This window comes from Chlamydotis macqueenii, chromosome 6, assembly GCF_036417535.1.
Source record: "Chlamydotis macqueenii isolate bChlMac1 chromosome 6, bChlMac1.mat, whole genome shotgun sequence".
Classification (NCBI taxonomy): Eukaryota; Metazoa; Chordata; class Aves; order Otidiformes; family Otididae; genus Chlamydotis; species Chlamydotis macqueenii.
The window spans coordinates 43,277,485-43,293,779 of record NC_141561.1 but is presented as its reverse complement, the minus strand read 5'-3'; the positions used below and the strand labels follow the sequence as shown (position 1 = coordinate 43,293,779).

At 54.6% G+C, this 16,295-nt stretch overlaps 1 protein-coding gene across 1 annotated transcript in view; it reads right to left on the bottom strand.

The window, feature by feature from the left end:
* The window catches only part of LOC147600338 (axonemal central pair apparatus protein HYDIN-like), a 39,493-nt gene that overhangs the window by 22,922 nt on the left and 276 nt on the right, over positions 1-16,295 (bottom strand). Inside the window, exons 2-13 of the mRNA XM_086751227.1 lie at positions 13,384-13,447; positions 12,944-13,202; positions 10,897-11,040; positions 9,594-9,737; positions 8,445-8,758; positions 6,688-6,835; positions 5,776-5,985; positions 4,755-4,892; positions 2,899-3,076; positions 2,579-2,709; positions 1,386-1,519; positions 768-904 (exon numbers count right to left, since the gene is read on the bottom strand). Coding sequence (XP_086607353.1) covers positions 768-904; positions 1,386-1,519; positions 2,579-2,709; positions 2,899-3,076; positions 4,755-4,892; positions 5,776-5,985; positions 6,688-6,835; positions 8,445-8,758; positions 9,594-9,737; positions 10,897-11,040; positions 12,944-13,202; positions 13,384-13,447 — 2,001 coding nt within the window. The remainder of the gene's footprint in view (positions 1-767; positions 905-1,385; positions 1,520-2,578; positions 2,710-2,898; positions 3,077-4,754; positions 4,893-5,775; positions 5,986-6,687; positions 6,836-8,444; positions 8,759-9,593; positions 9,738-10,896; positions 11,041-12,943; positions 13,203-13,383; positions 13,448-16,295) is intronic.

Genomic DNA, 16,295 nt, shown 5'->3' with positions numbered 1-16,295 from the left:
TGGCTCTCTGAAGGACCCCTTGGCTTCTCCGGAGAAGCCTGCCACTCTTTCTCCCTTCTCACCACACACGGACAAAGGGTTTTCACAGCCAGAATCCAAGGTCCACACGGTAAAAAGGAAATCTATCATTTCAGGACCTCCAGCAATTTCTTCTTCAGGCATCCCACGGAAGGATGCACAGACCTCTCCAAAGGGGAATTTCCAACTAAGATCCCTCCATGCCATGGTGCTCCCTGGAAAACAACTTAGAGGAGACACCTGACCACCCCTCAGACACAGCGAGACACCGTTTGATGGCAGTGCAGCCTTACCTCAAAGGCCTGCTTCAGAAGCCTGTTTCCATACAACACAGGACCTCACAGGCCACGTTCTCAATAAAGGCTGAACACAAGCGTGACATCTTTATGAACTCTAAGCAATGCACTTCCAAACCCCAAAGAGTCCGTCTGCTTGTAACACAAGCCCAGAGTGCACAAAGAAACTCAGATGACACTCCTGGCAGTCAAGAGCAGAGGTTGCTGAGAGGTGACCACGCTGATCAGCCCATCTAGCCCCCAGGGAAGTGTTAGGGCAGTCACAGGCAGGCCAGGTCTCTGGGTCCTGCTGGCCAGGAGAAGTCAGGCTCCAAAGCAGCAGGTAGAGAGGGTGGCAAGGAGGAAGAACTAGACAAAGAAGCACTCAAAAAACTCCCCATGGCCAGCAGCTGAAGCTACTTTGTCAGACAAGGCTCCTTCAAGCCCACGAGAAGTCTCTCCAGCACTGGTTACCTGTGTCACGCAGGACCTGTCCATCGGCATGGAAGGACACAGGGAAGTGGCCAGTGTTGGTGATCTTCACGCTGTGCGTGTGGATGTCACCAGGAATGACGGAGCCAAGGTCCAGGATGTACTCGGGCAGCTGAGCCCTGAAAGGACGAGTAAGGACAGTTCTTAAACCACAGCCTGGCTACGTTTCCAAGTGGGTGGACGATGCAAAAAATGTGGGTATTTCTGTGTCCACTGCTGTAGAAACTCAGCTCTAGTCAGTGAATCCCAAGGCCTGACTATCTGGTAGTAAGACTTTGGCAAGTCCCAGGGAGTGTAGGTTCTAGGCTTCCTCAACTAGCAAAGGGACCTTAAAATAAAGTTACTTTAAAATGGATACTGGTCACCGCTCGTGTGCTATGAAAAGCCACTGCAGACAAGTTCACTGGACCTCCACTGGTCTCCGTGGAACTGCTGAGCCAGGGGTACAGCCCAAGCCTGAACTTGCTTCAGGACCCTGAAATAGGATTTGCCCCCACCGCTCTGCAACCAGATCTGTCCCCAAAACAGCAGCAGCAGGGCTGCGCCTCTGGCTGTTACCCTCGGGGTGCCTGGAGATAGGCTATGAGAGTCCCCACTGACTTGAGAAGGCTCTGACGAGAAGGCTGGTCAAAGGCTGTCTCCTCCGGGGGATGGGAGGCAAGAGCTTTCTGCTGTGCCAGGGCGTGTTCCTCTACCAGCATCTGCTCCATCTGCATCTGCAGCCGAGTGTCCAACTGATGACAAGGAAAGACAGTGGCTGGTTAGCAAAGGTCCTTCCCAAGGCACAACCCTGTCTCTGAAACAGGATCCCAGCCTGCTCTTGTGGAGAGGGGTGATGGGGTCCTCCTGGCTCACTGCTCAGTGTCTGTGACACCTCCTGCTCTCTTAGCCAGGACCTTATCTCTAGGGAAATGAACTCCAGCGCCTTCGCCTGCCCGTCACTGTTACAAAAGCTGATCTCGTCAGAGAGGCAGACGGACAAGCCAGGAACCTTCCAGTGCTCCGAGTGCCTACGCACAGCCGGTGCCAAAGCAGCTTGGACAAAAGCTCTTTTGAAAAGGGAACCTTTTGTTGGGCCGGTGCCACTTGGAGCTGAGCACCGACAGCACAACCCCAGGGCACAAGTCAGGCTGCTGCGATTAACTCTGTAAACCTGGCAGGGCTTGGGTTCAGAGAATCCTAGAATCCTGGAATGGTTTGGGTTGGAAAGGAACTTCAGAAATCATCCAGTCCAACCCCCTGCAGCGAGCAGGGACATCTCCAACCAGATCAGCTTGCTCAGAGCCCTGTCCAGCCTGACCTTGAACGTCTCCAGGGATGGGGCATCCACCACCTCTCTGGGCAACCTGGGCCACTGCTTCAACACTCTCATCATAAAAAAAAATTCTCCTTATTCCTGGTGTGAATCTGGCCTCTTGTAGTTAAAAACAATGACCCCTTGTCCTGTCATGCTGCAGGCCCTGTTAAACAGATTGTCCCGATTGTTGTGAGCCACAGACACCCCAGCCATGACCTGCAGCGCCAGCACAAAGAACCATCAATTCGATGCCTTGAGCAGGGTCTTCAGGATCCCTTCCTGGGGCAGTCAGGAAGCTGGTGCATCTATGGGAGGGACAATGCCCCGAGGTGGGCAGCCCATGGGCAATGCTGAGTTGATGCATGACCATGGGCAGGTGTGGGCAGGGAGGTCCCAAGTGCCAGCAGGACCCCAGGAAGCCTGCTGTGGGGTGCAAGGGGCCCAAAGGACACAGGGGGAGCACCCTGTGCCAAAGAGGGAAGCAGTTGTTCCTCACCAGACTCTGCGAGTTGTCCATGGGTGGCTCCGCTGCCGCAGCCTCCCTCAGAACAACTGCTTCGTCCCTCTGGCTGTCTTTTTCCACCTTTTCTTTCGCCTCTTTGAGCAGCTTCTCATATTTTTCATTTCCTGAAGGAAGAGAACATCCACAAATACAAGTGTGGGCACAGCACCATTCCCATTCAAGCTGGGAAGCCCCATTCCCCTAACACTGGCCTCTCCCAGAAACACATTCCTCAAGCAAGATGCCCTAGGGACATATAACATGGGGGAAAAAAACCCCAGGGCCTTCCTGGGGAGCAGACGGGCAGTGCTTACCTTTGACGTTCCTGGGCAGGTCCAAGCAGATCCTGGGAAAGCTCCCCTCTCCTTTCAGGGAAATTTCTTCTGGCTCCAGGTGAGCCACTCGGATCTGGAAAGTCCTGCAGAAGCCTCCAGGCACTCCCGGCAGGTAATAGACTTTGAGAACTTTCCGCGTGCCAGGTCCAACGTAACCCTGCAGAGCGCGGGAGAAGAGGGAGGGAATGCACCAAAGAGGCTTTGGTGGAGGGATGGCTCAGACGATAGACATGCTGCCAAGAGAAGGCATGTTCTCCAGGCTGAGAAAGGGTCAGACAACATGGCCTTCTGGCCTTCTTCTGTCCCAAAGCTCACATCTCCTGCACCAGGATGCACTGTGTCCTTCAGAGGGCTCCTAAGGCTGCATTCCCACAGCACTGCCTGCCCTTTGCTCAGCGTGAGCACAGCTCTTCTGCTCACGAGGTGTGCCCTCTGCCAGCCAGAGCCAAGCTGAGGGAAGAAAGGCTCTTTTGCCAGCCGCTACGCAAGATGAGGGAAGTGCCCGCACTCTCAGACGGGCCGGCAGCTCCTGTCCCAGCACGTCAGTGGTGCCCAGGCTGGTGTTGAGCGCCGACGTATTCACAGATCCCAACCAAACGTCTCCTGCCTGTGTGGTTGCACCCAGGGTGCTCGAGTCTCTCCAGACTCACAGTGATCTGCAAACGTACATCTCTGGAGAAGCAGGAGCCCAGTGCAGGAGGAGATCCAGGGAAGAAGGTGCTGCCAGGAAGGCCACCTCCTCTCTGGGCTTCCAGAAGGGCTGTCGGAGTCCCGGGCTGGGCTGACGCCAGCCAGGTCAGGAGCAACTACAAGCAGACAGCACCACTGCTCGAGGTGACAGGACATGGTCTCAGCTTTTGCAGCTCGCCCTCTGCACACTGGGCTGGACCCTCAGCTCCCGGCTCCCCTCCACGCTGCAGGGAGAAGCTGCTGAGCGGGACACATCCTGCCACTTGGTCTCCTGTGCCCTTACTGCAGCACACAACACAGCTGCAGCGAAAGCCAGCCCTGCCAAGCTGCCCGGGCCCATGAAGCAACTACAGCAACCACTGCCCGGGCCCAAGCAGAGCTGTGCTTTCGGGAGCTCGCGGGAAGGGGGCATCAGCGTCTCAGCCCTTTTCGGAGACAGGCATGAGGAAATGTGAAAGCCATTTGGCTTCCTCTTCCCATTGCACAAAGGGACATAGATAGGAACACTGCTTCAGCTCAAAGACACCCACGCAGAACGGAGAAGCTGGGATGGTGGGGTGCTGCAAACTCCTCTCCTTGCTATTCCACAGCCCCGCTCCTCCCTGGCCCCCCTCACTGCCCCACAAAGCTGCTGCAGAGCAGCAAAGCTGGAGCAGTGAGGGACCAGTACAGGGGCTGTCACCATTTCTGGCAAAGGACCTTCACGCCCAAACAAGAAAGTATTTCAGTCTCCCCTGCTTAGTGCTGGCAGGGGGCAGGCAGGGTTTGTGCAGGCTCGCACCAGGAATAAGTCCTGTCCAATCACACAACCGGGGGAAGGCGACCCTCAGCAGAGTCTGCGCCATCCGGCTCCAGCGCCAGCATGAGCAGAGAGCTCAGCAGCTGGGGGCCAGAGAGCTCCCCAAGCACTCGTGCCTCCCGCCGGTGGGTGCTGTGTGACAGCAGGGCCACCCGCCAGCAGCGGCCGTTAAGGAACTCTCTCAGGCCCGCACCTGCTTGACCCTCTCTGCCCCCCAGCAGCAATTGCTTACAGCCCTGTCTCTCCTGGCTGCTTCTGTGGGTCTTGTCTTTTTTCCCTTTTTTCCCTCTCACCCTCTCCTGGGCAGCCTGAGACAGGCCCAGGGTTCATCGCTTGTGCTACTCACCGTGCTGGGCACAACCAGGGGCACGCCGGGCAGCGGGCTGTCTGCAGTGGCCGTGCTGGGGCTTAGCACCGCGTAGGTGATTCCCACCTTGCCGCTGTTCTGCAGGGTGAGCTCTGCTTCCGCGACTTTGTGAAACGGCTGAAGAGAGGGCAGAGGAGCGGGAAGTTACACACACCAGCCTGCTGCTGGGAGTCTCCTGCTGCTTGCATTGGGATGAGAGCAAATGAACACAACGCAAGAGAGAAGCAGGGACTGCAGAGAAGATACGGGCACTTGACTCTCCCAGGTCAGGCTGGGGAGCCCACAGCAACAGGGTAGCTCTTAGCCCTGCACAGGAACAGAGAGTGATGGTGGCATGCAGAGGGGCAATACCAACCATAGACAGATCAGTAATCAAGAAACCAAAGAGGATGCCAGCCCTCTGCACTTCAAGGTGTCATCTAACAGCTGGCTGAAAGAAAGGAGGAGGCACCAAGACATTTCAGAAGAACAGGCACCCGCACGCAAGTATTTGCAGAGCTTGCAGTGACAGCGACAAAGGGAGATGGACGTGCAACATGTACAGGGCCAACAGCTGGAAATATCTGGGGGGTTTTGAGCTGAAAAGAAGCAAAGCAGGGATCATTGTGGGACATTCTCTCCAGCTACAGTGACGGGAAGCCCAAGTTCACTTCCTCCCTGGTTTACTGTGTTGGTTAATCAAGAGCATGGAAAGAGAGCATCTCCTTGGACCTCAGGCTTTAGGAGCGGATCAGTGGATGGATGTCTTGGGGCATGTCCCCCTGGAGATCACCTCTGGGATCCTGCCTGCCCCAGGAGGCAGCATGAGTGACCTTGAAGAGGAGGAACTGCCAATTTTGGGGGAGCAGGGGTGGAGATGGCCATCAAAACCCAGCCTGGATGCAGGACGTATCACTCAAAAAGTAGCTGGGAAGGGGAGAGAGCCCTGGACCGAGGTGGGCAGCAACGCGCTGGTGGTGGTTTCGTGACAAGGACCTCTGCCAAGAGAAGTGCACGGTACCTGCAGCCCGTAGTCAATCTCCATGACGTCTAGGTGGTAGCTGATGAGCGAAGCCTCCCCACTCAACGCCATCTTGTAGGTTGGGCCTCCCTCCACCCTGCACAGCGCCATGGCGCGGGCAACAATGTTGGCGTGGCCAAAGAAAGTGAAGGTGACTCGCTGGCTTTCGCCTGGCTGCAGCACACCGTGCAGCGGCAGGATGTCGAAAACCTGGAAGCGAGGGAGGAGAGATCAAGATGTCGAGCACTGAAATGGGTGCAGAAGGGGAGCCATGGCTTGGAGAAAAGGACAGACATGGCTGGAGGGACCTCTCCCTCAAACACAGGCAAAATCATCCTCATCTCAGCCTGCATCCATTCCACTTTCCAGCACAGTAACCACGGGAAAAATTTTCTCCCTTGCTCACTCATTAAGGCATTCATTAATACACTACACTGAAGTACTTTGGAGGTCTCCTGGCAGCAACAAATTCTCTCTGCTGCCTTTAGAAACAGGTTTTACTGCCTTTAGAGAAACACAAAGACTTGGAGGTGAGAGCCCTAGGAGCCCCTAGGAAGACTCCAGCCCAGCTCCTCTGACTCCTGATGCTTTGCACTCTCTCTCTGATTTGCATGCTGCTCTCTCTCAAGACGCTACAGCAAAATCTACTGCAGAAATTTCCTGCTGACCACTCGATTAGAGACAAGATGGATATGCCCTCCATGGGTGCAGCAGAGGTAATGCCCTCCATCAATCCTATGACACGTCCCGCACAGCCTCTCCAGTGACCAGTCGCTGCAGCAGTGTTGTGGGATGTGCTTGGAGGGGTGCAAAGCTGCTCTGTGAGCAGCATCGAGAGCCACCCGTGGGAGCGGGAGCTGCGTAACTGCTTGCCACACTGGAAATGCAGGAGAGAGACACATTCCTACTTACATCCTCCGCTCTCAAGGCGAGGGGGTCTGCCTCCCCCAGCTGCCTCAGTTCCTTCATCCTCACCGGGCTCTGAGTCTTGATCCTCGCCACGCTGCCCGGGGATGACGCGCCTCGCTGCTGGAATAGCGCTGGTGCGGGCAGCTGGTAACTGGTTGCAAGGAGAAGTGGAAGAGGACAGAGGTGAACGCCTTGTGGGGAGGTAAGAAGCGCAGCAAGAAAAGACACATGAACTGTGCAAAAAGGTGACACTGAGACACAAAGGGGCAGATCTGGACAGCGATGAGCTACAACAGACCCCCCAGTGCCCTCCTGAAAGCACCCACCCCTGCAGACCGTGCCTTCCACACCCAGAGGGCCTAAGTGAGAGAATCTGCAGCTCTACTGGATATTTCTCCTGAAATTTCCCTTGACAATTACCCACAGCTGTAGGTCCGTCCAAACAAGCAGCAGTGCTGGTAGCGTTCTCTAAGTGCGATCAGGCCGGAGCAGGGATGGAGCCTGCTTGTACTTAAACTAGCCTAGTCTAATTCAGCAGGAGATGGCAGAGGCCTCCAAGCAGAGCTTACAGCCCTGCTCCTCCTTCCCTGCCCACCTCCCTCCACCTGCTCTTGCAGACTTCCCTCTGCCTTTTAGGGTCTGTTCTTGAAGGCGCCGTGCATCAAGAAGGGCCACACTGAAGACTTGTTGTTACTTGGTAAGGCTCAGCTGTGAACGGGCTACCCCAGTTCCCAGGACTTCTCCCCCAAGCCCTGCTCGGAGCAACAGCTCATTTCCAGTTCCAACAGCTCGTCTCCTCCGGGCCAGATCCCAGTTCCCTCAACAAAACTGTTTCGTGGTGATCTCTTGTATTTGGAATAGCAGCACTTCCATGTCCAATGGTAAACTTGGCTTTGTTTCCTACAGCGTTACAGCAACATCGTTTGCTGCTGTAATTAAAACTGTCCAGACCAGACGTTTGCCCTGTGCAGAGAGGCCACAGCGGGAGGAACTGCTAGCAATGTGTTGAGAGATGGGCTCCAGCGCAACTGGAAGACTGGTCCTGGGCTTGGAACCCACAGGCCAGCGCTGGACAGCCCTGCTCGCCAGGGATGCTCAGACAAGTCCTCCCGCCAACATCTACAGCTGTACCCGAAGCCACAGCAGAACCTGCCGTTTGCTGTGAAACACTCAAGAGCTGGTTCGTGAAGGTGACGTGCAGGTTAACAGATGGAAACTCACTTCACCAAGGTGCTGTTTGCCTCAGGCCACCAAGCTCTGAGAAAGCAGCTTCCCACGCCAGCTTTCCTTCCCAGGGGAACCAGTACAGAGGCTACAGCCAAACAGCAGCAAGAGGCTGGGACAGCAGCACAGCGTGCTGGTGGCAGTGCCGTTGTAGCTTCTTAGTACGAGATGACAACAAACAGAGTTGGCAGGGAAGGAAAAGAGGCCACATGATACATCTGCTTGTCCAAGTGCCTAAGCATGGCTTTGTAGCTCCAGAAATAAAGCAGGATTCTAGCTTACGGCTCTGCAAAACGTGCTGGTAGTATCCTACAGCCCCTGCTTGGCTGGAGAACATTGTCTCCTTCCCAGCATCAAACTGGTGAAGATCACCTGTTTGCTGAGCATCTCCCCTGACCACAGCTGGCAGGTGTTATTTCCACAAGGCAAAGTGGAAAGCAGTTTGTCAGGTCCCAGGCAAACAGCCTTGGTCTTTGCCAAGGACAGGCAGGACATCAGGAAGAAGAGCTTCAAGGAGAGGGCAGAGGTGCACATACCTCCTCCGGCTCACGTGGCTGTTTGGCAGGAGCATCCAGTGGTACCGGACAGGAAGCGGGCTGCAGTTGGTCATCTCGACGTAACGCTCCTCTTCGGTGTCATTCAAGATGCCGCCAAAGTCCAGGGCCGTGGTCTGGATGCGGAGACTGGGAAAGTAGACCTCTCCCCTAACGGGGACCAGCTCCACATGCGGGTGCTCTAGAAACTGTATCTTCAGAGTCTTCTCTGCTACCCGGCTATTCAAATCCTTTTCATAAGCAGGGTTAAAGCTGATGAAGAGATGAAGCTCCTCCCCTACCTCCAGCTTCATGGGCTGCAAGGAGATGAAAAGCATTCACCACCAGCTGATGAAGTCCCAAGGTCTGAGGGCATAAAACGTGTCAATGCTCAAAGTGTGACCCCTGCGTGGGCTTCAGGTCATGCTTCATTTTCTGGACAGTGTGCACCTGACCGCAAGCACCACAGCAGTCTTCTCTGAGACTGCCTCAGGCTCACATCTCTGTGCTCTGCATCGATAGCGATACAAGGGGGAAAGAAATATTGTTCTACTGTACTCGGAACCCACCAAAGCTGTATGCTGAGTACATCACCAAAGCAGCACTCTGGCAAGCCAGGGCCTTTTCCCCTGACTCTAGAAAAACTTCTTTATCCTCACACTCAACACAAGCACAACAGCACTGCGTCCTCACCCTTGCCGGGGCTAGTCACCAGCACGGCACAGAAGTGGTGGCCGTGCCTACAACAACACGTGTTTAGCAGGGTCCACGTCCCACACCTTCCACTAACAGCAGGGCAGGCACCAGGCTGAAGGCAGAGCTGCCCTCCAAGAGAGCAAGCAGCTCCAGAAGTGGTCTGAGGATGGCGGCTGGAGAGCTGGGACGGCTTCCAAGAGACGCCTTTACTACCCGGCTTGCCCAGACCTAGTTGCCTGCTGCCTTCTCTCCATGTCTTAGAGCCAGGTGTGTTTCCCCAATTCAGATGATATTCTGTTTCCTTCAGCAGCTCGTTTCAAATCTGATTTAGTTCAGGCCAGTCTACTGCTGACTCTAAAGTATCAACTTCTCTACTGGAGGGCCTCCCACCAGAAACGCGCCACCACACTCCTCCCTCTCCAACACCCACCAGCAGGAAGGTCCACGGCTGCTCACCTGGACATCTGCAGGGAGGGGCTGCCGGTGCGCATCGCAGATGAAGAAGGGTTGCTCTAAGGCCAGGACAAGGCTGACTGGCAGGGAGGAGTCGTTTTTTAAAGAAAGAGACTTGTACTGAAGGCAAAGGACATCACTGGGTTGCTACAGAAACAGAAGACAAGGGGAAAAAATCAAGTTCAAGTGGCCATGGACCTCCTTCCCTTTCTGACGCATTGCAACTTTTTCAACCCCAGACATGCATACATCTCTATTTACGATTTTCATTAGTTTGTATCCTTCCAAAAGTTTTTCCTCTAAGACTATCAGATGCTCTCCATGTTCAGAAACTGCAGCATCCCGTGTGGGGACAGCGGAGGGAATAGGATTTACCCTGTAGTGGAGAGCCTGCAGTAGCCTGAGGTTAGTTTGGAACATTTACACGCACACACAGTCAGCGAGAAACCTCAGCTGCCCGGTAGCAACCTGTCTCCTGAGGCCCCTGCTACAGGGGGCATTGCTCTGGGTTTCCTGCATGGTTTATAGAAACCAGACAGTGTCTGGGAAACTAGTGCTGTGCGTGCTGATATCAAACAGCTGCAGTGCCATAGCCCTCCATAAATCGGAGCGCGTGGCGTCAAGCACACCACAGGCAGACATCAGGGAGAGCTGAAAAGCTTCTAATTAAATCTGCCAGCTCACAGGATTTTGTGCTTCTCAGGATGCCTGGGAACCAGAGGAGACATCTGAAAACACAGAAACTAAACACTGAAATATCTTCTCTTTGTCAGACCCATGTTTATCTCATGGGAGAGGGAAAGTTCACGCAGGAGTTGGGATCCAGAGACTAAAGGGCACCTGCTTTGGGTTGTTCTCAGTGCTGCAGCTGAAGACATCTGCAGGTCCTTTGAAGAAGGTGAGTGTTGGGGAAATGCGAAGAGCGAGCATCCATACCAATGTCAGAGAAGGCAAAGAGAGACAAGAGATGACAGGTTTTGCTCATCACCCTGAGGAGCTGACAGCAATCTCAGTTTTCCTCTGCTTCCCTACAGGATCGCCATTCAGACTTCACCGTGCCTTGGAGGATCCTCAAGAACCTCCCTTCACACTGACTGCAGAACCTTGTGTCTCTCTGGATGTGGCCATGATCCCCTTCAGCGCAGCAGCTGTCATCTCAGTTTTACTTGGCTGAAGTTAAAAAAAAGTCCCGTCTCTGACTTGGAGCAGCTCTTTCATTTCCTCCTTGAGCACAAGCACACGCACCCCACAGGCTTTCAGGCCTCGGCCACGCTATTAAATGCCAGGATGCAGTCCCGAGACTTACCTTCTCCACCCGGAAAGTGATTGCCCTGGAGGACATTTGCAGGACGGGAGCAATGAACTCGCACGTGACGTCCATGTGCATTATCTGCCTCTTCCTTCCCTCCCTTCCCATGATGGCGTGACACAGCAGCCGCTCCTTCACCACCTGTGTGCAAGAGTCGCAGGTCACCCGGCGGGTGCTAGCACGGCATCCAGAACACACCCTGCATTTACCATCACCCAGCCACGGACCGTACTGCTGCCATGAAGTGACAGCCACTGGTCTCCTCAAGAGCCCCCTTTTCTTTTGATGCTGCTTCCTATTTATTCTGCACGCCAGTGTCCATAATGCTACACCCCAACGTCCACAAAAGGCACCTGTGAGTCACCTGCTGCCTACAGCCGTAATAATCCCTGCCACAAAGGATTATTGCTTTGATGTGCCCCCTTGCTAAGCACAATACGTACGGAGAGCTGTTGGAGCTGATTAAAAATATAGAACCATATGAAGGGAAGGAGGTGCTGGAAGGGCCAACGCCAGCAGACCCTGCCTTGGAAGCTTAGTGGAAAGGATCCATGGAAAAACCCAAGGAGCCAGCCTGCTTTCAGGTCAAGAGGGGATCACTCGTGTACTCTGCCCTCCTAAAGCACCCCAGGAAAGAGAGGTCTTGCCCTTCACAAGAAAAGCCTCTGCTTAAGCCAGATGCTCTTACATTCAAGACTTTTTCCTCATTTCCCATGGTTTCACTTCTCCAATTCCTCCTTTCGTTTCTCACTCTTCCTTCTTGTACAACACCACAACCCAACTCCTCCTCTGAGCCTACAGCCTTCCAAATCATCTGTGTCGCACGGGCAAGGCAGGGAGTTGGGCTTCTGACCAGCCTGAGGAGTATTAAGTTCTCAAGACCCAAGGAAGGTGGAAAGCCCACTCCCAGAGTCTTGGCTTTGACTGCAGGAGCCACAAAGCCACAGCTGTGCCCACAGATGCCCTTTCAGCTTTCCAGGCAAGACACCCTCACCAGTGCCCTGAGCACTTTATTTCCTTTCTGGTACCTTTGTCTCCTCTTCAGCTAAACCTGTGGGCTCAGAGCTGCACTGGGACAGTCTCATCACAGTCAGCGAGGGGAGTAATCAAGTCTTCTTCAAGCTACCACTGAGGCAACGCTTTCAAACAACCTTCAAACCACTCATACCAGCAGGAGCTTAATGCAGATTTAGTTCCCATTCGCTTAAACATCTGTGCCCAGGAATGCTGCAGGCAGGGAATGCGCAGCAGGGTTAGCCGGCAGCTTCTCTGCGGAGCTGGATTTCCCCTGGAAAGAAGGGGCCTGGGAGGAGAACAGCCAGCAATCCTGCTGACATTTCCCTCTCTGAGCTGCCATCCAAGGGTGCCGCAAGACCTGGCTGCCCTTGGGACAGCGGGGCTGGCTGCGAGACTGGGGCAGGCAGTTATGGAAACACTGACAAAAGTCAAGCTGTCAAATACAGTGATCCCTGGGAACAGTTTCCCACGTGGGGACCGTCACTGTGATCACCAGAGCTGGCACAATGTGCTTGTTTTTCTCCTCCAGGACTTAGAGCTAGAGCAGCCCTCTGTCCATCTTTGCCTACAGAGGAAAAAAATGTCGTTCCCAGACACTCCCTCCCTTCACCGGTGTTTTGTTTTATTCGCTGCTTCCCCCAGAAGCTTTGCATTTTTTTTTTGCATTTTTCTTTACTTTCTCCTAGTCAAAGTGTAGCATCTTTTCTCTGCCTTTCCCTTCCACCTCAGCACGTGACACCTCGTAACCTGCCGTTTGCCCCTGAGCTAGTAATGCTTCCTTCTGCCCATCTTTTGCTAGCAGCAAGGTGGGTTTATGGTAGCTACAGAAACATGAAAAAGCCTTAGCAACTGATGGTGGCCAGCAAGGAACGCAACTGGTACCGCCATGGTGGCAGCTTGCTTGTGCCACTACAACAGTTCCTTGAAAGCACTTGCTCATTTTCTCAGGGAAATGTCAAGGGGCTGCAGAAGAAGTCCCAGCGCAGGTGATCTGATGGGAAAGGCTCAGCCCTCGGGGCAACCTCACCTGGGGAGTGCTGGAGAAGCCTTCCAGCACCATCTCCATGCTCTGGCCTGGCATCAGCTCCATCCTCAGAGGATGGAGCTTAAACACAGGGCAGGCAGGCTTGCGGCTCTGCAAGGAAGCTTTGCCCTTGGTGTCTGTGATGGCAGGCAGACGGTCACACCGGTGAGATGGGGCAAAACCTTCCATTGTCCCACAGAGATGATGAGTGTGTCCTCCTTTCTTCATTGTCTTGAAAGAGTAACAGCAGCACGGAACCAAGCTAGAAGAGAAGCAGAGATGGAAAATGTCATGGGAGCTGCCATTTCCAAGGAGTCCCTCAGCCTCAGCACCCCCACGGCCTTAGCGCACTGCACACTGCGCAATAAAGCCACCTCCAAAAAGGCTGACCCAGCTCAGAGCTTCAGCAAAAGCCAGACCTTGGCTGCCCCTAAGTTCATCACCATCCACTAGCTGGTCTGTTTGCCTCATGGAAGAAAAGCTGCGTGAAGAACATCATCTCAGTTGCTGTGGACAGAGCAACACCAGCCTTTGGCGCTTGAGACCCAGAGCATTTTTCCAAGGTGCTTCCTGCAGGTCTCGCTGCTTCGGATGCCGAGCTGGCCTGTCCTGGCTGCAAGTGGATGGCGGAACAGCTTGGCTGCCGTTTCACCTTCCCCTTGGGAGCTGCTGCCTCAGCTGGCTTCCTCTGAAGATGCTATTTGGGAGCTGCAGGGTTTGCAGCCTCATCTGCCCACCTGGATGCTGGGCTGGCCCCCGTGGTGGGGTCCCTGCCCTGGCACCAATGTTATCCACATCGGCCCCCCATCCCTTAGGGAACAGCCAACCACCACTGCCCCACACCTACCGCCCTTTGCCTCAACAGTGCAGCTGCTTTGAGCTTTAGGAAGACGCACTGTGAGAACACAGGATCAACAGACGTTTCCCCGAGATTAACGCTGCAGTGACATTGTAAGATAAATAACTACAGCTAGACAGAAAGCAAAATGAATATGCAATGGAAATGGATTCCTTCGTGTACAAGAAACACTCACTGTGTCTTTTAATAGATTCACCTCAATAACCCGGTTTTGCCCACCCAAGGGATGCCCATCCTCAGGAGAAGGTTATTTCCCCCTCCAGTCTCTCTTCTGGAGCGCGCGCCAAGGGAAGCTACTTTATCGCTGCTGGCTCCCCAACAAGGGTGGCCAGGTTTGCACAAAGGCTCAAGGGCAGAGGAAGCCAGGACTGCTCAAATCCCACCGCAGCAGCCACGTGGCTGGGCGATACTGCTGAGAGCATGAAGAACAGCTCTGCAAAACCAGTTGATCAAAAGCACCAAAGTCTTCTTTCCCAAGAGTTAGGTAGCGCTTCTCAACAGCCCCTGAAGGACTGAAGCACTCACTTCTGTTTCTGGAAGACGACAACCAAAGCAAAACCTGTCAGCAGAGCTCTGCCTGCTCCCCCAGAGAGACCACAGCCACTGAGCCTCCTGAAACCACCCAAACATCAGCACCAGATGCAGTTTTGTCTCAAAGGCCAGGGATCCACACAACCCCAGGAAGGCAGACAAGAGAAGTGGCCTCAGCGACCACGTAGGATCCCACCAGCCCTCTTCTCTTGTCTCTGCATCCCGTGCGGAGCCCATCACTAGCCTCAGAGGCACCCACTGCTCTGCCATCAGCCAAGGGCTACCCAGCCAACACCTTCATACCCAGCTGGCAGCTGGCAGGTTTTCATTGACATTAATGTACAACTTCTCCTGGGATTCATGCTGACACAGGGGAGCTCGCTTGAAAAGGAGACCTGATGGCTCTGCTCCGGAGGTGAATCTGCAAGGCTGCTAACTGGCAAAGCTCATTTATCAAAGCTTGCCAACGAGCCACGCAGGACGTGGCACCCGAGAAACTCTTACAGAGGAATGGTGCTAGGCTGTCTGGATGGAGCCAGGCGTTGCATTCCCCAGGGGGACCCAGCGCAGACCACCATGCCCTGCCAGGCCAACGGCCCACTCCACAGCAGCACGATTTCCCTTTTGTTATCACCTTTTATTCCAGTTCCTCTGTGCTTTCTCCCTGCGGCACTGTCACCCTGCAATTCAGTGCAAAAGCTCCAGCACAGCTGAGAGAATGACCAGGAGCCTGGTGTTAAACCTTCCTGCTCGCTCTTTAAACAAACGCCGACTCTCAGCTGACACTGAGGTGGACCAAGCTCCCTTCCAAGAGGCTGCTGGAGATCCACAGCTCCACATGCTGTCATGTACAGCTATGGCTCCTGCCTTAAGGCCTTACACTACGACTGTCTCTTCTCCCAGCATTTCCCTCTGCTCTCCTGCCTTCCCAACTTGCACCAGCTCTGCCTTTTTATTCACTCTTGGCCGGGCATCTGGCCCACATTTCATTTTGGGTCACAATGCATCAGAGCTCCCACGCAGCTGGCGACTTTGGAAGGGAAGAGCAGAACCCAAAGGACTATGAGTGGATCCCCAGGGCAGCAGCCAGCAGCCAGACGCGCGGTCAGAGCTGACTGTGCATGGCTGAATCCAGAGCAGCAGGTGAGCGAAGCCGTACCACTCCTGAGGGGCTCCTGTCAAGAGCCCATTCCAAGTTCCTGGAAATCACAGGAAGACTCCTGTGGGGATCAGATTGTCTGAGAAATCTGCACCCTCCTGGAGCAGTCCAGCCTTGCTGTTTTCCCTAGGTGTACGCAGGAACCGCTCCCCAGAAAATCACCCACGGGTTTAAAACGCAAGGGGAGTCGCGGTGAGTCAGCTTTGCAGTCCCTTCCAGCTGGGCCAGCTGTTGCACTTCTCATCATAAGCCTTCACCGCATTTTATAGACAGAGCAAGCACAAATAATCTCACCCCTCATTGACAGGCTGAGCCAGAACATGCAAAAGGCCACGTGCAAGATGAGGAGGGCAACAGCAGCAGCAGCGAGGCAGGCAGCCTCTGTCCCCTCCACGTTTAACCCACAGCCTGGATGCAGTCACAAGGGCATCCCATGGGAAGAAAGGAAGAAGTTTTGGCAGTTTGTCTTTTGGGGAGCAAAGCTTGCTCCCTGTCCAGCTCTGCGGGGGAAGAAGGGGCTCCAGCTCCCAGGCCCTGACACGGAAAGCGCTGCCGCCCCCAGGTGCCTCTCAGGCAGCAGCAGAGCCCCCACTCTGCTCCACAGGCCACCTCACCCCTCAAATCCTCCCCCAGAAAAGCAGCTTGGTCTCAGGGGAAGGGATCCCACAGGAGGGGAGCACAACCTGCTCCCAGGAGAGCTTTGTCAGGCCCGAGGTGGCCCTGGCCCAGGCGCAGCCCTGCCTCTCTCCCCCCTCTCACACAAGGGGTGCCCCCACACCGCTGCGTGGGACAGGGGGTGTCAGCCC